This window comes from Camelus ferus, chromosome 17 (genome assembly GCF_009834535.1).
Source record: "Camelus ferus isolate YT-003-E chromosome 17, BCGSAC_Cfer_1.0, whole genome shotgun sequence".
Taxonomy (NCBI): domain Eukaryota; kingdom Metazoa; phylum Chordata; class Mammalia; order Artiodactyla; family Camelidae; genus Camelus; species Camelus ferus.
In genome coordinates this window covers 30,836,766-30,859,157 of record NC_045712.1, presented here as the reverse complement: position 1 = coordinate 30,859,157, position 22,392 = coordinate 30,836,766, and the positions used below count along the sequence as shown (strand labels likewise).

General features: G+C 58.7%; 1 protein-coding gene and 1 long non-coding RNA gene across 5 annotated transcripts in view; one reads left to right on the top strand and one right to left on the bottom strand.

The window, feature by feature from the left end:
• Positions 1-22,392, top strand: part of PODXL2 (podocalyxin like 2) — a 36,431-nt gene that overhangs the window by 13,249 nt on the left and 790 nt on the right. For all 3 annotated transcript variants that reach the window (XM_032458793.1, XM_032458792.1, XM_032458791.1), the window contains exons 3-7: positions 13,045-13,781; positions 14,358-14,432; positions 19,500-19,656; positions 20,106-20,167; positions 22,159-22,338. In XM_032458793.1, the coding sequence (XP_032314684.1) occupies positions 13,045-13,781; positions 14,358-14,432; positions 19,500-19,656; positions 20,106-20,167; positions 22,159-22,338 (1,211 nt within the window). The remainder of the gene's footprint in view (positions 1-13,044; positions 13,782-14,357; positions 14,433-19,499; positions 19,657-20,105; positions 20,168-22,158; positions 22,339-22,392) is intronic.
• On the bottom strand, positions 587-13,049 carry LOC116657202. 2 transcript variants are annotated; one of them, XR_004312229.1, is made up of 3 exons: positions 6,180-13,049; positions 5,935-6,027; positions 587-4,936 (listed from the first exon to the last, which is right to left on the bottom strand). It is a non-coding gene; the product is annotated as an uncharacterized LOC116657202 (long non-coding RNA). The 2 variants fall into 2 exon arrangements; XR_004312228.1 differs by having other exon boundaries at positions 5,935-13,049.

The following is a 22,392-nucleotide window of genomic DNA, read 5'->3' as shown; positions in this document are numbered from 1 at the left end:
GCGCCGGGCTGGCCCCAGATGCAGCGCAAGCTCGTGGGGCTTCCCACTTCGCACAGCAGCCGTGCGGCGTGCTTTTCAAGTGTCGGGGGTGGGGGACGGAATTTAGCCCTAGTTTTTCTTTTTTAAATATGTAATATTTTGGATTTATGTTCAATTACAAAACAAGTACAAAAATAATTATGTGGAAATTGTAGAAAATACAGCAAATCCAGAAACAGTACAAAGAAGAAAATAAAAGCCGCCCATGATCTCACAACTGTGAGATAATAGCTACTTCGGGACACATCCTTCTAGTCACTTCTATGTGCAAAATTGGAATCATTTTCTCAGTGAAGATGTTTCTTAAATTTATTTCCACTACTAGCTGTTCTTTTACAGCCTGGTTTCAGTGACTACGTTGTATTTCATCACCTGGACCATCCTTCTCGGTATGAAACGGTTCCCCATTGTTGAACGTTTAGTTTCCAGTTGTAATGGTGCCACACGTACCCTTATATGTTTTTGTGCTTTTCTGATTGTTTCTTTGGGATAAATTTCTAGAGTAAAATTGCTACCAGCATCCCACCCAGAAACAGAAGGCACAAACTATGATCATCTGGGAGGGTTTATTTACGGATGGCGATGGATTCACAAAGTATGGGCAGAGGATGGGCAAACCACAGAGGAGTCCAGGGCTGGTGGCCACGGGCGCTCAGGTCCCCTGCACCCGGAGGGACAAAGAAGGGGCTCGGGGGAAGGAGCCTGCGAGGACGGGGGGGCAGGGAGCAGGTGGTCCTGATGTGAAAATGAGGTGACTGGGAAGAGGCAGGAGTGTAGACACCTGGCCCCCCCTCCTCCCATCTCCTGCCAGCATCGCCATTGCTCTCCTTCCCTGCGCCTGTCCGGGGGTCCTGTCAGGAAGCAGGGACTTGGTCCGTTGGCGGAATTCTCTGGGTCAGCCTCCTGGTGAAGGGCAGGGCAGGGCAGGGCAGGGTGGAGACCGGGTCTGGGGTGTGGGGCGTGTCTGACACACAGAATGTGAATCTTTGCACAGGCTGTTGTTAAAGGCTTCCAAAGGGGCCTCCAGAAAGGTGGTTCAGTGTGCGTACCCACCAGGCATGGAGGAATGCCGTTTTTTTGACCGCTTCCCATCACGGAATTTTGTCACTTCGAAATCTTTGGCGGTTTGATAGGGAAAACTATAAGGTATAATAGTACATCTTACGTGTGTGTGCGTGAAACACACACATACTGGGTGCATCGTCTGTCCTGACCACTCACACTGTTTCTTCTTGACTTGAGCGAGTGTAGTTAAGAGCAGGCTGGGAGGTAGGCAGACCCCCCAGCCTCGGCGCCACCGCTCCGCCACGGAGTGCTGTGCGGCAGGGAGCGACCGAAGCCTCGGTTCGCTCGTCTGGGAAGCAGTGTCTCCGGATCGCGAGGTGTAAACGCAATGGTTCATTGAAAGCGCTCAGCACAGGGCTTGTATAAGATAAGCTCCCTGAAAATACAGCAATTATAATTACTTTTCCACTTTTTTCTGTCGAGGCTTCCTTTTTTTTTTATCACTGTACAAATTCTCATATAAAAAAAGACAATAACGTTTTCTCTGACATGTGTAGAAGATGTTTTTCCAGTTTATCAATTACTTCTGCTTTTGTTACAGTAATTTTTAACATACATAAAGGGACATTTTTATAAGCTTGGACAGTCTTTCTTTTGAAGTGTTTTTGTTTTTTTCTTTGCTTTCTGTTTGGAAAAGCCTTTCCCTCCTCTGTGATACACATGCACCTTTCTTTCTTGCATTCTTTTTCAGCTCAGACTTTACATTTGACTCTTCCTCCTAGCTGTACCTGTTTTGGTGTGTGGTGTGAGATGGTGTCATGTACATCCCCGAGGAGAAGCTCTCTTGTCACAGCAGCACCCCTGATGAATCTGACTCTCCTCATGGCAGAGAAACGTCACTTCCACCTCGGGCTAGACAGGCCTGGGTGCTGGGGTCTTTCCTCTGTCTCAGACCTGAGATTTTGGTGGGAGATTAGCGGTCACTCAGAGAGCCTGCTGTGCGCCTGGGGCCCTCCCTCGGGATTGTGGCGGGAGGTTAGCTCAGGTTTGCTCTGCCCGCCGCCCCCACCCCTGTCTGTTTCCCCTTCTTTTCTCTGGCACTGTCTCTCTTCCCTTCCCACTGGCTTGTCTGGGGCTCTGGATAAAAAGACCGGCATCACTTGCTGACTGCAGGCAGGTCCTGGGCCCTCACAGACACCCTTCACCTCCTCGTGGCCACCCCACAATGCAGGTCCATGTCCTCGCCTCCGCCATGCGCACTGGGGTGACTGTGAGGTGGGGAAGGAGAGGGCTGTGCCCGGGCTGCATCCTGGCTCATCTGCTGGTCACCTGTCCACAGCCTGACCCTTTCCTCTGTCAGTCTTTCTCCTTTTGCCCCAAGGCTGGTCTTGAGAGCAGGGTAGCATGCTGGGAATGCCCTGTCTCCTCCCCTCCTGCAGCTGCATCATTTGATCAGCCTCTATTAGCCCCTGCTTGGCAGATGTGGGCCTGATGCAGAAGGACGTTGAGTGCTGTGCCAAGGTCATGGCTGGTTGTGGTGGAGCTGGATGGTGGCTCAGGCCCTCCCTGTACCTCCTGGCCCGCCCTCCCCAGCCCGGCTGGCCGCGGGACTTGTGTTCATGCTCCCACCCCCAGCTCAAGAGGCACAGCCTCTGACGGCCTCCCAAGTGTGTAGGACCCCTGCAGGCGGTCGTGGTGGTGGTGTCCCCTGTCCTGGGTGTCCCAGTGAGCGGGTGAGTTAGGGCTGAAGTCCAGCCTCTGTTCCTCTCACCAGGCCACGGGCTGGAAGGAAGGAGCACCTTTTTTTAATTCACCCGCCATGGAGACATCTCTGTGCTGGCAAAGGCCCTGAGGTCACCCTGGTCACTGCCCACCTCTTTTCTCCCAGCACTGTCCTAATGTGTTCAGGTGTGAGCTGATTTGTAAGTGTGGGCCATGCCCTCCTGCCCTCTGCTGCCCCCCCTGAAGTCAGGGGCTTCCATCTGGGGGTCTCTGGGAGGGAGGAAGGCCCCGCCCGTGGGGTTTGCAGCTTGAGTCAGAAGGGACGAAGAAGCCTTCAAAGGGCCTGCCAGGGTGAGAGGTGTGCCTGGAGTGCAGGGTGACTGTGCTGAGTGCCATCCTGACAGGCCCTGGGGACCTGGGCCGCTCCCTGCAGCGGGGCCGGGCTGCTGGGGACGTCCGGTCTTGGGGCCTTGTGGTGACTCGCACGTCTGGTCCAAGCACCTAGCTGTGCCAGGCGCTGTGTTAGGCGTCTTAGTGCGCAGTCTCGTTTAACTGTCACAGGAGCGTTGAAGGATGCCGTGTCCGTCCTGCTTGCCCGGTGGACGAGCTGAGGCATCAGGAGCTTGGACGACAGCCCAGCTGACACGTGTAGGAACAGACTTCAAACCCAAGTTGTCAGGCCCCAAAGCCTGGGCTCTTTCTCGTCTGTTGCCTCTCGGCTCAGCGACTGCTAGAGACGAGCCACGGTGTCTCACAGTTGGCAGAGTGCATGTCCCCGTGTTTTCGTGGGATTTCTTCTTTGGTTAGCTGGCTGGGTTTCGCGAGGTCAGCGGGGCAGCAGTCAGTGTCCCTGCTTCACGATGAGGAAACAGCCAGGAGAGGTTACCGGCTTTGCACGGGTCCCACGGCCTGTGTGCAGCGGTGCCGAGTCCCAAGTCAGCGTCTCCTGAGCACAGGAAACTGGTGCGTTTTACTGTCACCAGAGCTCTGTTCTGCGTCCCGCGCCGGGCTTGCTGGGCCTCCTCCCGCAGCAGCGGTCCTTCTGCCCGGCTGCTGACAAGTGCCGTGGCCTTGAGTGGGTTTCTTTTCTAATCTTGGCTTCAGTCTCTTCATTTGTGAGTGAGACCATGGGGGTGACAGGTTCAGGTCTTTTCCAGCTTTAAAATATTACGGTTCTCTGACATTTCAGGCGGAGAGCGTGGTCACAACTCTGCCGGCCTGGAGCCAGCCTGTGAGTGAGTGAGAGCAGCTTCCATCCCAGGGGGCCCGTCCATCCCAGGGCAGCTTCCCAGGGGGCCCATCCATCCCAGGCCCGATCCGGCTGCCCCCCAGCCCTCTCTTCCCAGTCCCTTACTGAAAACCTCTGCATGCAGCTTCAACTCTCCTAGTGAGCAAGCTGGTTAGTGTTAACTAGTGAAAGAGGTCTCTTTGGGATTGGCAGGTCCTAGAAATGCAGCTCAGACAGGCTCCCAGGCCTGGAGGGCGTGTGCTTGCTGGCTCAGAGTTGCAGGGCTGGGGCGGGTCTCCAGCTCTGGGCAGGTGGGGTCCAGGTGCGGAAGCGGCGTCAGAACCTGCCTTGCCTGGCGTGCTTCCCGCCCCTCGTTGGCTTCGTTCTGAGACAGGTGGTCCCGCGGGGGTGGCCCCTGTGTCGCCCTCCTTCCTCGTGGCCGCCCCGGCCCGTCTGGAGAAGCCTGAGTGGAGGGGCCCTGAGCCCACCTCTGAACCAGGCCTGAGGCCGTGGAGACAGAGCTCTGACTGGCCTGCAGCAGGTCCTGAGCCCCCTGAAGCCAAGGGTGGCGCCCCTGCTCCTGCACCAGGAAGGGGGGGAGGCCCCCAAAGGAGAATTGGGGCGTCCATAACAGAAGGAGGGGGATGGAGCGACGCTTGAGCGCAAACCACATTGCACTTGATACGTTTTAGAAATCACGTCACTTCAGTTCTTGTCTACCTCGTGGCGCCTGACGCAGATTGAAAGCCGCGGGTCAGCGCCACTGCCTGGGAGCTGGGGGGGTGGTTACAGCGGGTCAGGGCTGGCGCCGTGCTGCCAGGTCGTGCGCGGGCGGCGGGGCTGAGCCTCAGCTCGTGTCTGCTCCAGGCCCTGCCCTGCTCTGTGTGAATTCCAGGCTGCTGCGCACACGTCAGGCACATTTCCTGACAGGAGCACTCTCACCTGGACACCAGAAAAGAGAAGAGAAAAGCCCAGTATTTTTATTTCATGCTAGTAATAAGTATCATTATATGAAAATCAGAAAAATGCAGCAAGTTGAAAAAAAAAGCTCATAACCCCATCACCCAGAGGTAGCAAACAGTTAACCCATCACCCAGAGCTAGTGACCTTCCACCCCGTCACCCGGAGCCAGGGGACAGTTACCCCCCTCCCAGAGCCAGCGCGGCTGGGGGTGCGAGCGTTTAGGTGCGTGTTTCTCTGGACTGTCTTCCTATACGGAAAATACATAAAATATGCTTCTATGGAAATGGGATGCGAGGGTACAGACCTTGCCGTTGCACTTGCCAGCATCTTTCTGAGCCAGCAGACAGCCCTCCAGCCACGGCTCTGAGGCTGCACCGGCATCCCGAGTGTGGCTGGGCCGTCCTTCAGCCAGCCACCCAGCCCCGCCCTGACGGGCGCCCTTGGCCCCGCAGCGTCATGAGCACCCTGGCTGTCTCCTTGGGTGCACTTCTAGAAGTGCACTGCTAGGCTCGGGAGGCTTGCGCTTAAAGCATCTCGTTCCCACTGGGCCCCTCTTTCCTGTGGCCCGACTTCCGCTCCATCGGCAGCAGGTGGGAGCCGGTTCCTGTGCTCATCCAACCCCGAGTGTCAGCCCTGAATGTCCCCCCGTGGTGTCAGGTGGGTAGCCTGAAGAATTTACCATCTTGCTCAATTTACGTTTCCCGGATGACCGCTGAGGGTGACCATTAGAAAGTCATTTTTAATCATACTGAAATCTTCCCTTGCACCTCTTTTATACAAATGTATTGTGAACTTTGTGAATGTTTGTGTATTAACACTCGGTCGAATAGCTGGCTTGAGTGTTGCACTCGGGACAGTGTTCAGTGACGTGACATTAACCTAGAGGGACATTTAAAGTGATCTTTCAAGGCCACTGGCCCTGATCCCTGTTTTAATTCCACATCTTAAACGAAGGAATGAGTTCATTAGTATTTCACCTGTGCTGGAGGCCATCCATGGGAGTGTGGCCCTCCTGGGAGGCAGGAGAAGATCAGTGTGACCTTGATAAATTGGGGAACAGACCTGCAAAACTGGGATGAAGCAGAGGAGGAAAAAACACCACGTGATTATTTAGGGAACAAACCCAGCACCACAGTGAGAGTAAAAGCAAGCGGAAAGGCCTGGAGACGGCTTGAGTGCTGTGAGGGACTCACAGGACGTCACCTGAGTCAGGAAATCTTACTTTGCATTCACAGCAGTTCGCCTCCAGCTGGTGAACCTGGTTCAGTTTTCAACGGAGCCGTCAGCACACGTGCGTCGGTGCCTCCTCTGGGTTTTGTAACCTCTCCTAACACCGGCGAATTCAGAGTTTTCACAGAGAGGATTAGTGACGGTGGGAAGGGTTGGGAACGAGGATGACCGTGGTTGTTTAGCCCCGGGAGGGGGCGGCTAAACTGGGGTGACTTAAGAGGGTGTAGGTGTTTCCCTGTTCCCCGAGGGAGGGCTTCCCAGTGCTGCCCGGCAGAAACAGGCTCCAATTGTAAGTGAACCGGCCCAGTTGGGTTTAAGGAGATTGGGGAGGAAAAAAGCCAACGGCATGGAAATGCGTCTCTCAGCAGACGCGGACGTGCTCTTGAAGAGGGTTGCCGTCCATCTTTCTAGACAGTCGGTCACCGGCCAAGGGCCGAAGCCCGTCAGGGAACCTCCCAGGTCCTCGTGGTGCTGGGACCCTGGGCCTCGCGGTCCCGCTGCAGCTGCACGTGACCACACACGCCACACCTGGCTCATGCCTCGGCGAGCCTGCTCTGCGTCCCTTCTGTCACTTGTTTCCACCCAGAGGGGTGGCTGTCCAGAGCCCTGGGGTCGGGCACCCAGGATCCGGCCCCTCCTGCAGGGCAGTGGAGCTCGGCGTCAGCCCTGCACGCCCGCCGGCTGTGACCGCGGTCCAGCTCTGAAGTGGGGACACGGAGGGCTGCTGTTTCTCGGCAGTCTGGAGCCGAGTCTGAGCTGGCCCAGTGACCAGGGACGGGTCTGGAGGGACTGGCTTTGACCACACACAAGCCTGAGGTTCGCAACCCTGCAGCTGCGACAGGTCCAGCCTCCTGATGCAGAGCGTGACCCCCCGCCCCAGCTGTTTCCTCACCTGTGAAAGGAGGGCTGTGGGTCCTCCGGCCTCGCAGGGCCCATCTCTGTTCTCTAGGGCTCTGGGAGGATGTGGTTCCCAGTGAGAGCCTGGGCACTGCCCATGTGTCGGGGGCACGGGGGGTGGAGTGGGGGAGGGTGTGCTGGTCGAGGTGCCGGGGGTCCTCTGGTGTCTCGGGTGGGGGGCTTCACTTGCTGTCTGAGTCCCCTTGTGGCTTGGTCATTCTTGGCCTTCCGCATTTTGAGGCCAGGCTGGAGCCCCCCCTGAGCGGAGGCTGTGCCGTGAAGGGCGCTTCCCACCCCAGTGCCCTGGCTGTCGCTTCCGCCCTGGGGCGGATACAGGCTTTGACAGGCTTTCAGCCGTCTTGAACGTGCCTCCTGGGCATCTCTGCTCGCTCACACTGTGTGGGGCTGCTCTGCAGGCACGTCTTCGTCTCAGACGGGCCTTCGGGGTTGGGGACCCACCTGCCCTGATCACAGAGGGCGGGGGTGGACGGACCAGAGCGGCAAAGCCTGGCGCCCGGAAGGACGGAGCCCTGCCCTTCGCGGCCTCCAGGCTGTCAGGTTCCTGGGCTCTGCAGCTATCACATGCTGGGGGGCTGGGGAGGAGACCACCCCCGCGGCGTCCTCCTGGCCCCCTGGTGCCGCCCCCTCCTCCGCCTTCCTTGGCTCTCCCGTCTCTGTCCCTCTCATTGTCCTCCATTGTCAGGTCGCCCTTCCCCCCGCGATGACGGCTGAGGCTTCCTCACTCCTCTCGAGGTCGCATATCCCCAGAAGCCTGGTCTCCCTTCCTGGGACACCTGCGTGGGAAAAGCACCCCTCCCTCTCCACCGGGACGGTTCACCTGGCTCGTGGCAACTGCCTTCTCCCTCCTGCATTGTGCCGAGTCCAGACGGCCCGCCGCGTCCCTGCCTTCGCTCCCTTTCCCGCGGTATAGGCAGCTCCTAGCCAGTAGTTAAACTGATTCTAACTCTTTAGTTTTTAAAAGTTTCAAATTACAGAAAACTTGCAAGAGTACTTCCCATGTACGCTTCACTCCGATTTCCCACTGTTCACATTTTGCCATGTCGCCGTTAGACACCCAGAGTTTTCTCTAAACCATGTGATGGTTAAGTTGCGGACAGAATTCCCCTTGACTCTTAAATACTTCAGTGTGTATTTCTTTTTTTAAAAAACATTTATTTAAAAAAATTTTTTGTGTCAATGGAGGTACCAGAGGGGTTGAACCCAGGACTTCGTGCACGCTGAGCACACGCTCTGCCACTGAGCTCTGGCCCCGCTGCCCAGTGTATTTCTTAAGAACAAAGACATTCTCTTACTAAACACAGTACAGAGAACAAAATCAGGACGTTGCTGTGGGTGCAATGCTGTTACTTAACTATAAACTTTATTCAAACTTTGCCAGTTTTCCCAGCGATGTCCTTAACGGGCAACAGAAAAAGAACCTTTTTCCCAGTGCACTGTCCAGTGCAGGGTCGGGTACTGCGTTTAGCTGCCATGTGTCTCCTGTTCCGGAAGACTCTCCAGTCTTTCTTTGTCTTCACAATCTTGATGCTTTCGAAGGAGACAGGCCCGTTATTTTGTAGAATGCTTCTCATTTTCGGTTTGCCTGGTGTTTCTCCTTAATGAGACTCAGGTTCTACGTCTTTGGCAGGAATGCCCTGCACTTGTGGTATCTTCCTCACAGACCGTGATCACCCCAGACTGAGCGTGCTTTCTCTGTCAGTCTGCATTCGTATTTGGACCAGGCCCACTGCCCACTGTCCCGGGACCCTGCTGTCGTCCCCCTGGGGTCTGCCCCACAGCTGCTCGTGTCTCGACCTCTGGTCGGTGGTCTTGCCCCCGGTGGGCTGCCCATGAGATCCTGGTTTCTGGTGTGAGAAGCATTTCTGGTGTCAGATCGCATCTCGACTTGCCAGTAGGTGATCCGGCCCTTCCGGCCCGGCCCTCTTTCCCGGACGCTGGCTCCTCCTCCTGTGGGGCACACTTCCCAGTGGTGCTACTTTCCCAGTATGATTTTTTTTAATAGAAGGATAGCAAGTTTACAGTGCTGTCAGTTTCTGGTGCACAGCATAAAGGTTCAGTCATACATACACATACATGTATTTGTTTTCAGGTTCTTTTCCATAACAGGTTACTTCAGGGTACTGAATGTAGTCCCCTGTGCGCTACAGTGGGCCCTTGTCCTGTTATGATTTAACAATGTGAAAATTCCTTTAATGTTAGTGTTGGAGGAGGGGAGGGGGAGCTGACATTAATGGAGCGTTTGCACTGTGGGCTGTGCGCAGGCTCCCTCTCGCCGGCTCCTGACCGCAGCCCAGTGTGCCCAGAGCGTTGTTACTGCAGGTGAGGATGGGAGACACATGGAGGTTACGTACCACGGCCAAGGACTAGTTTTGGAGGCTGGGAGGTGGCAGCGAAGCAGGAAGACGGAGTCCTGCTGCTCCCGAGCACAGGGAGCATCAGGGAGCGGTTTGTCACATCCCCAGAGTCGCACCTGGTGGGGGTGTCAGTTTGGGAGCCTTTGGCGCAGAGGCAGTGGATCAAGTCTTTGGACACAGTGAGCTCCCTGCGAAGGAGGTGCAGCAGCGGGAGTCAAGGGCTGACGGGGGAGGCGGTCACCCAGGGAGACAGGAGGGGACGGTCCTGGGCCCTGCAGGAGGCAGGAGCGGGGCTCAGGGCTCAACAAGCAGGCCTCGCCCTCCTTTCCCCTCTGCCCGGCCCTGGGCAGAGTTGGAGAGAATCAGCCCTGCTTGTTCTCGGGAGCTTGTAGCCTGAGGAATCCAGGTTTATTCTTGTTTAGGATGGTCATGTTGTTGTTTGACGCCGTTTGTACAAGACATTTATTAAAACCATCTGCAAAGCTTAGACCATGTGCTAGAAAGAACTGTTGAAATCCTTCAAATCAGCTTCCTCACTTGTCGTAGGGAAAACTGAAGCCTGGAGCAGCCAAGGGTCTCGCCGTTGCTTGGACATGCAAGCTGGTGGCAAGCCCCCGGCTCCCAGATTGTGTCACCAACAGCATGACCGCTGTTCCCGCCATCCTGCAGGAGGGTGGTAGAGACACCAGGCTTTGGAGAGTCGGTGTCAGACTGAGTGGAGGGGACGTTTGGTCAGTTGCCCTGGGCTCCCCCACCCAGTGGGACTCTGCCGGTCCTGGTGTCACCATCCAGCCCCAGTCCAGCCTCCGTCTGAGCTGTTGGCCACTTCCGGTGCGCTTGCCCTCTGGACTTGACCGTGTCTGGTCCTGGCACGGCTGCTCCCAGCTTGGCCGCAGTGCCGACACCTTCCTGCTGGCCAGTCACGCTGTCAGAACCGCTCCCTCTCATCACCTCCAGCACTGTCCCCCTGCCTCTCTCTCCTGAACAGTATGACAGCCCGAGCCCTCTCCTTCCACTCGTCGCCCCCTCCGTGTGCTCCTTGCTCGTGGCTGTCAGGCAGGCCCTCCAGGAGGGAGGGTTTCGTATGTTCTGTGACGTAGTGTTTTATGCTCTGCTTTTCAGCTTTAAGCAGGTGTGTTATCAAGTTCTTACGACACTGAAGTGAAGTAGCTTTACTCTTCCATGTCCTTGTTTCATGGGTGTAATTGTCTCTTGACCCTCTGACGACGTCAGTGACTGGTTCCTCGGAGTCCCGTCTCTGTCCTGGACTGACCCTTCTCCCCGAGGCCAGTTGCTGGGCTGTCTCGGCCTCATGCTTCTTCCGGAGCCCGGCTCTCCTCAGTGTCTGTGTGTCTCCGTGGTTCTTCCCCGTGTGTAAAGGTGGTCCTGGGTCGCTCAGTTCTGGGGGCTGGCGTGGGTCTCCCCAGTGGTCTGTGCTCACTGGTCCGCAGCGGCAGCACCCGGCATGGGCCGCCCTGCACGGGGAGCCGGCCAGCTCCCTACAGAGCCCGCAGGGGCGGGGAGCGGGGCTTCGGTTACGGAGGCCCTGCTGCTCAGGGGGGTGCCGTCCGCACGCTGGGGCGGGCGGTCTCCCTGCGCGCTTAAACGTCACAGTGGGCCTTCAGCGACCAGTCAGCTTCCGAAACCCGTGCTTTTTCTCACAAGAAGCAGTGATTCTCGGCGTCCTCTGGACCCTCACTCTAACTTGGACGATTGCTCTAGGCCTGTGCACAGCTTCCGTCCTGAGGTTTATTTTCATGACGTTTCTCTCATGTTTCTTGTCTTTTTGGATTTCTTGGAGGCCTTCCTTAAATAATTCTCTTGGAATCCCTGGATAGTAAAAACCTTTAAGTCCTTGTATATATGAAAATACCTTTATTTTGTAATCATATTTGAATGACAGTTTAGTTGGGTATAAAATTCCAAGTTCAGAATAGGCTTCCCTCAAATTTCAGACACACTTTTCAGTCTCCTTCCTGCCGTCCAGTTGCTGGTTAGAAGCCTGATGATAACTTGAGCGTCTGTCTCTCGTTCCTTTGAAGGTGGCCTGCTTGTTCTCTGAGAGCCGGCGTGCCGTGAGAGGGGGGCCAGGTGTGAGGCGTCCATCTCTCCGTTACGTTCCCTTCGTCGTGCAGGTTCATGCTGCCGGGCTGGGAAGTTTGTCGGGCTGTTTGCTCTCTGTTTCGCTGGTTCTGTCTTTCTGAGAAGCGCGCCAGCTGGGTGACAGGTCTCCAGCGTTGATCGGCCGTATCTTTCACCTTTTCTTTCCTTTTGCTTTTGCTCTGATGATTTTTCCTGAACTTTCCTTCAACTCTTCTATCGAATGTTTACATTTAAACAGTTGAGTTTCCATTTCTAAGAGCTTTTTCTCTTTAAAGAAGATGTGATTTTCTTATTGGCCTGTTCTCACTGCAGAGACGCAGTGAGGACACCGGTTTGAATTTAGCAGTTACCTTCTGCTCCCTGAGTCTGCTGCTCTGCGTCCCTGCTCATCCCACGTCCTCCCTCCTCGCTTCTGTGGGCCCGGGAGCCCCCGCTCCACTGCACCCTTGTCCTGTGCTTGTTTCGGCAGAGGGGTTATCTGATCCTCTGGTCTCACATCCTTTCGTGTTCCCAGAAATTTATCTAGATTTTTTAGACTGTGATTTCGACAGTGAAAAAGTAATCTGTCAAATGATAAATTTGCGAGGAGGTGGAGGAAGAGGAGGGTGAGTAAGCCCCATTTTCCACCTTAAACCACGGCCACCCTTCTCGTCTCTGAGCGTTATTTCAAGAGTGTCTTTGACGTTTATTATTTTGAAACAAAACGACAGCCAGTAAGGTTTGTTACCCAGATACAGATGGTGACATTTTGAATGAATTTCCAACAAAACTGGTCGATGGTCTTCATGTGTCATTATCCTGAAGGGGCCTGGGGCTCGTTGAGAAGCCAGAAGATGTCCTGTCTCCAGGGGGCTCCTGACTTCCCTGCTTCACAGGGTCCCTCCCAGGGACAGCAGGGAGAGTGGGAGTCCCCTCGGCTGCCAGCGGTGGCCCCCTGTGTGCTGGGCGGCTGCGGCAGCAGCCGGTGGGCTCAGCCCTGGCCCTCTGCTCTCCTCACGTCTCTCGTTCCCCAGTCAGGGCCCGACTCTCGGGATGAGAGCAGTCAGGGACGGTGGTCATGGTCTGTGGTCAGAGGGGTCTCAGTCCTCACTGGGGGTTTTGCCTGGAAGGCCCCCCGCCTGTCAGAGGAGGGAGGCAGGGTTGTGACAGGGTCTTCCAGATGAGACCCCAGACGAGGGGCGACAAAGGCTGTGCCCAGCTGTTCAGGGGCCACCTCTGAGGGGCATGCAGACTCGTCCCTTCCCACGTTCGTGGGACTTTAGTGGCAGCCATGTGTCCTGATATTCCCATGAAGGAAATGAGGACCCGCCTGGCCCTTGTCACCCCTGTCTGTGCCCCCTTCCAGCCTTACCTCCTGCCCGTCTCCAGCACAGCCAGCAGTGTGCCTCCCAATGCCCCGGGAGCCTGTGGCTCATCGGTGGCATCTGCTCAGCAGACACTCGGCAGATCAACAGACAGTGAACCTCCCGTCTCTGTCCATAGATTACGTTTTTCCGGACCTGACTGAGAAGGCGGGTCCCGTGGAGGACACCAGCCAGGCGCAGGAGGCACCGCGGTCCCCCTACCCCTTGCCCAAGATGAACCTGGCAGAGCTCCCTTGGCACATGGGCCCCGGAGAGGAGGACGAGGAGGAGGAAGAGGAGGGGCTGCTGCCTGTGACCAGATCCCAAGAAGCAGCCCAGAGTCCGGCCCATGGCTCTCCTCCCCCCAGTGGCAGCCACCCCTCAGGGGCCCCCGCACTTAGGCACCAAGAGTCTGGGGCCCAGGCCGCCTCTGCCATGGAGGTGGGGGTCAGCGTGGAACCGGGCCTGTCCCTGCCTGCAGTCACCCCAAGGCCAGCGACCCTGGGGGGCCAGGACGAGGCCAGCCAGGGGGCAGGGGACACCACGCTGCCAGCCGCAAGGCACGGGGTAGACTTGGAGGCCCCTCAGGAGGCCAGCGAGGAGGCTGCTCTGGGAGCAGCCAGCTTGGCTGGGCAGCCTGGGGAGGCTCCATCCCCGGCCTCATTCCCGCAGCCAGGTGTGCCCGGCGGGGCTGAGGCCCCGGATGAAGGTGCCCTGCAGCCCGGAGCCTCAGCCGCGGTCCCGCTGGGCCCTCGAGACATGGAGCTGACACCTTCCTCTGCTCCCTGGGAGCGAGAAGACCTTGGCCCGCCGCCCCAGGAAGGGCAGGCCGCTGGCGCCGCAGCCCCGTCCGGAACACCCTGGGACTCCACGCAGGTAAAGTGAAGGTGCCCGGGGGCTGCACGTGTCCAGCCTGGCAGGACCCTGGGCGCAGCAGGGGTGTCCTCACTGCACGTGCGCGCACAGTAAGCGGCCTCGGGAGCCTCAGTGCCGCACTGGGTTCCTGCTGGTTCGGGTGTCCAGCCCTGCTCTGCAGCCCCGTCTCCACGCCCCCCGCCGGGTGTGGTGCTCCCTCCTCACCCCGACCCTGACGCCGGGGGAGAGGGGTCCCCGTGTTTGCCTGTGTGTCCGGCCCACCAGCAGGTTTTCCTTCAGCCTCCAGAGGGTGGCAAAGTTTGCCTTCAAAGGCCCTTGGGCGGCCCCCCGAGCCGGGCCCTCCGACTCGCCTCCAGCCTCCTGCGGGGCTGTCCTGGCCAACCCCCTTGAGATGCCTGGCTTGTGAGCCTGGGCGGGTCCCGGTGTGCCCCCTGCAAAGGCGGCCCCTACCCCGGCTGTTGCAGCCGCACCTGGTGTTCACCTTCTCGCTCCTTGAGGGGCTTCCGTCCACACACACCCCCCCCCCGGTGCCTCCCCACAAGCCCCTGAACTGTCACCCTTCTGGTCTCTGCACAGGTGATCTGCAAAGACTGGAGCAACCTGGCCGGGAGGAACTACGTTGTCCTGAACATGACGGAGAACGTGGACTGCGTGAGTGCGGCCCGGCGGGCAGGGGGCTCGGGAGCAGAGAGCTCTCGTGTTTTTAACTCTAAGGGCTCTTTGTTCTTGCCGCTTTTCCGTTTTGACTTCAAGGGATGGTTTGCTGTGTGTGCGCTGCTGTTTTTTAAAGAGTTGCTTTCGCCATGTGTTTGTCTTGGCTTCAGTTTCCCACACACGTCTGGGGAAGGCCGTCAAGAGCTGGCCGGCGGCTGTGAGCTTGGGGGTGGGGTTGACTGGCTTCTCGTAAGGGTGGTCTGGCTGGGCCATTTCGTTTGAAAATTTCTAGTGTTAGGATCTTAGCTCCTTCCTCCTGGGTGATTAGAGTCTTTGAAAAAGGAGCTCTGTCCTCCTGGGAGGACATGGGGCTGTTGCCGGTGTTCTGGGAGCCCGATGGGGACACGGTTGTGTCTGTGTTAGAACCTTGTGCAGAGATGAATTCATTTACTGCTCCTGTGCGCGGTGTGGGCCGTCCCACCGGGGTGTCTGGTGTCTCGAGGCCAGAGACCCCCGTTTTACCCCCTCTGGAGAGCAGACTGCCCCGTGCAGCAGGGAGGGACTAGGGGTCCAGTGCGTCTTACACGGGCTCCCACGGTTTTCCTGTTCTTACTACCGCTTCCGTCCTGTCTTCCAAAGGTAACCATGCTGCTGCCCAGAGCGTTTCGGGAGCTGGATGGTGCACGTCCGCCTGCCCCCCAGCTTCCCCGTTTGGGCTCAGGGTTCGGCTCCTCGGGGCTCGCTCACTCGCCCACCCGCTTCCAGTGCCCACGTGCTGCTGCTCTGGTCTCCAGGGCTGTTCTGTTTTGGTTGTGTCTTTGTGGTTTTAGACCTTAGAAAAAAAGCTTTATTTTTGCTTAGTGTGTTTGGGGGAAAAGTGAAAGTGTGTGCGCATGTTTGCCCGGAAGTGGCCGGTGAGGTGTCGTCTTGGTCCTCGTGCCCTGATGGACGGCCGGCTTCAGCATAACCGACGGGTCTAGCCACGGCAGCTGTCGATCCTACTGACGTGCAGACGCCCCGTCGACTGGGAAAAACACACAACGCAAGGGCCGTGGGTGGTCTATCCAGTATCTTTCTGGGGCGTAGCCTGGGAGCCGCCTCCAGTGGCTCCGAGGAGCTGCTCGAGGAGGTGGGGCGGGGCCAGGACGCACCTGAGTTCTGGGGAAGGGCGCAGGCGGTCGCCGCAGGGTCAGTGTCTCAGTTAATGGTCCTGGTGGTCTCTGTGGGCGGCCAGTGCAGAAGGCAGAGCTGTCGAAGGTCTTTCTTAGGTGCAGGTTTCGAGTCGCCTCACCCTGACTCCTTCCAGACTGTCCCTGCAGCCCCGCGGCCACAGTGGCTGCGGGCTTGATCCTTGTAGCCCGGGAAGCGGGCGGTGCGCCTGGGGGCAGCTCTGTCTCCGGCCGGTGAGGGCCTCTTTGAGTTGAGTCTTTGGACCAACCTCTTAGTGCCCGGGGGTCCCCCTGCTTCCTGGTGCTAAGCTCGCCCGGGCTCTCCCTGCGTGCCCCGGCCGCGTCTGCGGAATCAGCCTTCCTCCCGGGGCCTCCGCCCGCCCTCGGAGCACAGTGCTTGGAGACTGCAGCACGGGCACTCGTTCTGGTGTGAGGGCTTGAGCAGTGAAGCCTGAAGCGTGTCCCTCTCTTTGCCTCCCGAACAGCACATAGACATTGAATCGCTTTCATTCTGCTTTCCCTGTTCTTGTCTTATTTGCTAATCTCGTTTAGTTTTTGACATCTGTCTGATTGGTCATTATTATTTTTATGGAAGATTTTTTGATTGTGGTTAAAAAAAACTAACATAAAATTTATCACCCTAATCATTTTTAAGTGTACAGTTGTGTTTAAGTACATTCACAAAGATCTCCAGAACTTTTTCACCTCGCAAAACTGAAAGTCTGCGCCCGTTAAACAGCCTCCGTCCCGCCCCCCAGCCACCCTCTACCTTGTGCATGTGGCTTTGACTGCACTGAGTCCCGCCTGTGAGTGGGACCCTGCAGTGTTTGTGACTGGCTAACTTCACTTAGCATAATGTCCCCAGGGTTTATATCAGATGGAGCATGTCAGAATTTCCTAACTTTTTAAGGCTGGTAACATTCCCTGGTATGGATGGAGCACATTTTGTTCATTCATTTGTTGATAGACACGTTTTTGCTGCTGTGAACCCGTGTACAGATACGTCTTCGAGACCTTGCTTTCAGTGCCCGGAGTGGGATTGCTAAATCACGGTGATCTTAGTTTTAGTTTTCTGAGGAACGGTCTATACAGTTTTCTGTAGCAGTGGCACCATTTCACGTCCCAGCAAGTGACCAGCAGTCACTTGGAGGAGTTGGGGGAACCTTAGGGCCTTGGAAACGGTGCCTACACAGCAGCAGGGGAGCTGGCGGGTGTGAGGTGCGGGAAGGTCCCTGGGCCAGGAGCCAGAGGGGAGAGAGTTCACACCCACGAGCATCCTACGCTCAGGGAAATTCCTCGTGACTTAGGAGAGCGCACAGGCCTAAGCGCACAGCCTAGTGGATTGTCGCACGGGGCCCCCCACATCAGAACACAGCGTGATCAGCAGCCCCAGAAGCACTTCCCGGCCTCCCTCCCAGGCCCCTCCTCAGGGGAGCCACTCTGCTGACTTGTGAGCATTCCTTCATTTGGCACACTTCCGGACTCCACGGCCATGGGTTCCTTCGGGCTGTGGCATCCTGTGTCTGGCTTTTTGCCCTTTGGCGCCGTTTTCAAGTTCGCCTGTATTGCTGCCTGCGGCCGAGGTGTTCGCTCTCGTCCTGTACCCGCTCACCGGTCAGTGGGCCCCTGGGAGCTTCCAGTCCTGGCCACTGTGAATCTGCTGCTGTGGGTGTTGGTGCACGTGTCCTCTGGCGGGTGGCCCTGTGGGTCACAGTGTAGGCACACCTCACCGCGGTCGAGCCTCTCCAGCAACTTCCCAGAGCGGCTGTGCGCCCCTGCCGCCCGCCGCCCGGCTCTTCATCGCAGCCGTTCTGCAGGGGGTGTGGGTTGCGTTTGTGTCTCCCTGTTGGTGAGGGAAGGCGAGCGGCCCCTCGCGTGTGTTCTGGCTGGTGGGGTCTCCTGCTGTCTGTGACGTACCGGGTCACGTCTTTTGCCCGTTTATCTGCTGGGTTTCTGACTTTTTCAGACTGATGGTCTGTGAGTCATTTCCACGTCCTGGCGTGAGACCTGTGTCAAGGATGTAACCATAAACACCTTCTTCTCTGTGGGCTGCCTTTTCTCTCTCTCAATGTGGTCCCCTCTGGTGAATGGAAGTTCTTAACTTTTTAACCTTGATCGCACAATAGTCTACCTTACCAGTATTTTCCTTCATGGTTAGTGGTTTGGGGTCCACTTCAGAGGTGTCTGCCTCCTCCAGGGGCTGTGTGTGCTGCTCCTGAGAGCTTCAGGTCAGAAACGCACCCAGGACGCCTGTGCTGCGCGGTGGGCCGCCAGCGCAGGCCTGCTCTCCTGTCCGCCGGGATGTCCGGCCTCCCAGCACCTGCACTTGAAGTACTGCTTTTTAATTCTCCAGTGTGCTCATGGTGTCAGGACCAGCGCCCACCTTTTCAGAGGAGAGATTGAGGCTCAGAGAGGTGCAGGCCGCAGAGCTGATAAATGGTGGAACCGAGATCTGAAACCAGATTGATCTGATGGGTTCCAGAGCCAGGGCTTTTCCCTCAGGCCCCTGGCTCTCAGTTCCCGGCTGCACAGTACGCGTGTGAAGTAGACAGCCCTCAACCCTCCCGAAACTGACGTGGGTCTGGGGGCTTAAGCCAGGCAGACATCTGGACCCAGAGATGGCACGGTGCGCAGGGGTCGGGGCGGTTTCTTTTACGAGCACTGGGGCCCCTGGGGCACGTGCTGGCTCCCTGCTCGGGCCAGGGGCCTCCCTGGCGCACACACGGGCACGGGCACGATTCAGGAGCTGGGGCTCCCCGAGCTGCTTGGCCGTCTCCCGGTGCCACCTCCACCCAGGCGCAGAGCAGGGCTGGCTTTCTCACGGGCCGGTGGTGCCAGAGCTGGTGAGAGCCCGTGCCTGGCACTCACTGCGGTAACGAGGAGCCTCCATCACTGGGGGTGGGACGGCGTGCTCATCGGCCTGGGCTCCAGCAGAAAGGAGACCAGGAGTTTCGGGGATCCCACAGGAGTGGCCTGGGATATGCCTGGGCCTCACGAGGCACCCCTCTGGCCGGGCGCTGGAGAGACAGTGCTGAGCGGCTGGGAGCGTGGGAGGTGGGAGCGGGGCGCTGACTGCCGGGGAGACAGACCGGGGCTCGGGGGCAGGGCATCACCAGGCCAGAGGAGGGTCTCTTCCCAGACGTGCCAGGCAGGGACAGTGGTGGGCTGTGAGCCAGAGGCACGGTCCTGGGCTCCGGCCCTGCGCTGAGTTCCTGTCCAGTGCCAGCCCCTGGTCTTTGGTTTTAAATCACGTAATTACCGAGGTAGAAAGGGAAGACAGTCTAAGCGCCAGAAGATGCCAGGTGAGAAGCGAGCCTCCTTGCATCCCTGTCCTGCTCCGGCCCTGCTTCGGGGGCTTTACCATCTTAGCCTTCTCTGCTAGTTCCCTGGTCGCCCCACCACCGCGAGAGTGCTCAGATCTCTCTCTTGACCCCCCCAGCCATGGACTGCGTCTCTCCAGTGACAGGCGGAGGTGAGCTACCTCCTGCCTCTTCCTGTTTGGTGGCCGTATTGCGGGGCACTCTCTGTGTCCCCCCCACACGCATCCCTCCCACCACACACGTGGACACTCAGGCGCCATGTCCTCCACGTGCCACGCGCACTTCCTGGCCTTGTCCTCACAGGTGGGTGCACCTGCACCCCAGCTCACCTGTGAGCATCCCTGTGCCCGCCTCACGGGGAGAGGCCGAGGCAGGAGGAGCCCTGGACACCTGCTGGGAACAAAGGGGACTTGGACCTTGGTGTCCCCAGCTCCCCTGAAGGCTGAGCTCACGGCCTCTCCTCAGTCCCCAGAGCTCCCAGGGAAGTTCCCAGGTGGGAGTGGGGGCTCGGCCTCGGGGCAGAGGTCGGCGGGCGCCGCCCCTCACCGAGTGGGGCTCTCCCTCCGCCCTTGTAGGAGGTGTTCCGGCAGCACCGGGGACTGCAGCTCCTGGCCCTGGTGGAGGAGGTGCTGCCCCGCCACGGCAGTGGCCGCCACGGGGACTGGCACATCTCCCTGAGCAAGCCCAGTGAGAAGGAGCAGCACCTTCTGATGACCTTGGTGGGCGAGCAGGGTGAGTGGGGCAGCGCTCATCCAGCAGCTTCTGAGGGGTGCGGGGAAAGGTACCCCTCAAGCCACAGGCAGGTGCCCGCAGGGCTCTCGGTCACGGACCTCGAGATGGCAGGATGAGTGCTGGTGGGACGCTGTAGTTCGGGGTTCAGGAGTCCCCACAAGCTCAGGTTCTGGAGGAGGGGGGCAGACACTAGACCAGGAGGGAACGAGAGGCCTGAGTTTGGTGTGTGGCAGGGAGGGGCTGCGGCAGGGGAGCGGCCGCCTGGTGCTGCACGGGTCAACTAGTGGCCTGGGTGACATAGTGGGCTCCTGCTGCATCCTCTCTCCTAAGTCAAGTGGCGGGAGCGCGGTCTGCGAGCGCACAGGGGCCGAGCAGCGGGGCCCAGGAGCTCAGGCGGAGGGTCCGCGGGTCAGGAGCCTGAGGCTGTGCTGACGGTGGTGTCTCCCCAGGGGTGGTGCCCACTCAAGACGTCCTTTCCATGCTGGGTGACATCCGCAGGAGCCTGGTGGAGGTAAGAGCACAGGGAGACCCCGCACCCAGAGCTCTGGGGCAGCGACAGGCCTGCCGCTCGGGCGCGGCTTGAAGGCGCAGGCAGGCTCCGGCTCTGGGCAGCTCCCGTCTCCAGGTCTGTGAGGCACGGCTCCCGGGGACACGTCGTTGCTCCGCAGCCAGGCGCAGACCGGGCCTTGGAGGTGGGGGTGGTCGGGAGAGGACGCTGGGTCAGCAGTGGAGAAGCACCGCATCTGGCCAAGGGTGGTGCCGAAGCCTGGTGGGCGGGGAAAGCGTTTCCAAAACCACAAGAGAAAGTGTCACCAGGCCCTCCCCGCTGGGGCTTGGCCCACTCAGGGCCCCTGGTGGGTGGGAGTTACCCAGGCAGTCTGCCGGCTGGCCCGGGGACCTGGGCTGAGGAGACAGGCTGGCCAGCCTCTCCTCCACAGCTACCTTCCTTGAAGGGGAGAAACTTCAGTTCTCCTCTACCTTTTTTTAAAAAATTAATTCTTTTTACAAATTTTTTTTTAACGGAGGTGCTAGGGATTGAACACAGGCAGGACCTCGTGGATGCTAAGCACACTTGCCGCTGAGCCACACTCCCCCGTCCCTTGTTGAGGACAGCCGCCGTGTCCCCCAGCCTCCTTGCACCCTCATGGACTCCAGTGACCCGTCATCCATCCCCTGGGTTCGCGAGGTCCGGGTGGTGGTGTTTGACAGCAGAGCTGAGGCACGGTGACTGTGCGCCCTGCCTCCTTATCTTGTCCCAGCAAGGCGGGGAGGGGGCCTGCATAGTGGTTTGGGGTTTTTGATAAGCATACTGAGTGCTCAGAGCCAGGCTGCACTGTGTTCTCCCACTTGGCAGCCCCTGCCCTGCTGAGTGCTGGTGGGGCTGCATTTGAGGTGGGGGCTGAAGCCCAGGGCAGGGGTGACTCGCCCCAGACGGCACAGCTGGGCTTTGGACCGGGTGGGGGTGATGCGGGCACCTAGGCTCGCTGTGACGCGTGTCCACTCCACCCAGGTGGCCGGTGGGGGCCGTTCCGGTTGTCAGGTTTGGGGTTCATGCACGCTGCGGGGGGCTGGTGGAAACTTGGGCTTGACCTTTTTTATGACCCTCTGGTCTTTGTGCACCCCTGCGTGTTCTGGCGTCCCTGGACATGTCACTCAGACTGACTTGGCCAAAAGGCACTCGGGGTCTGCAGGCCTCCTGCTGGGCAGGCTTAGCATGTGCATCGGTGGGTGAACCCAGCGCCAAAACCCAACCCCTGGTAACTAAGTGAATGGAGAAGAGCACTGGAAATACACAGGTGGTTCACAGAGGGAAGAACTAACACCTGGCCTTAGAAAGGGGGGCTCCCAGGTCTGTGCACCAGGAGCACCATCACCCCACACCTGCGGTCTGGTGAAGGCACCCCACCTTCCCTGTGCCCCTCTGCCCGAGACGCTGACTGGAGAGAGCGTCTGCCCAGCCCTTAGGGGCAGAGCAGCCACTTAGCCAGAGAAGGCTGGCCACTCAAGATGGCCTGAGTGTGGGAGGGGTGCCGGGCCGCTGAATGACATCAGTGAGCACTCCAGGGGGTAGACTTGTGGGGGGAGACTTGGGGGAGAGGGAGGGCAGCGGGGCGGCCCCGCCTGTGGAGAGAGGCTCACAGCTGCCCTTGCCTGTCTTCAGACTGATGGGGAGAGTTTGGATTGTGACTGCTGGCACGGGACCAGCCTCAGTAGGGGGGTCAGGGCTACACATCTGCCCAGCAGGGCCTGGGGGTGGGGCAGAGCCCCAGAGCGGGGAATGCGAGGGAGGCTGGGAATGGAGCTGCCCTCAGACGGGATGATGGGGTTGGGCAGGGTCCTCGAGGAGGCCCGGGGCCAGGCTTCTGACTCCTTCTGGAGTCGGGCTGGTGCCAGCTCCTCTTCAGGCCTGTTCCCTGTCCCTGAGCTCCAAACCCAAGGCCCTGTGGGGAGCCCCGGCACCCTCGGACCTCAGCTCAGGAAGTGGGCCCCTCCCACCCCCAGATCGGCATCCAGAACTACTCCACCACCAGCAGCTGCCAGGCCCGGGCCACCCAGGTGCGCAGCGACTACGGGACGCTGTTCGTGGTGCTGGTGGTCATCGGCGCCGTCTGCGTCGTCATCATCGTGCTGGGCCTGCTCTATAACTGCTGGCAGCGCCGGCTGCCCAAGCTGAAGCACGTGGTGAGCGGGTCCGCGGGGGCGCGCGCTCAGCGTCTGAGACGCGGTGTGCGGGGT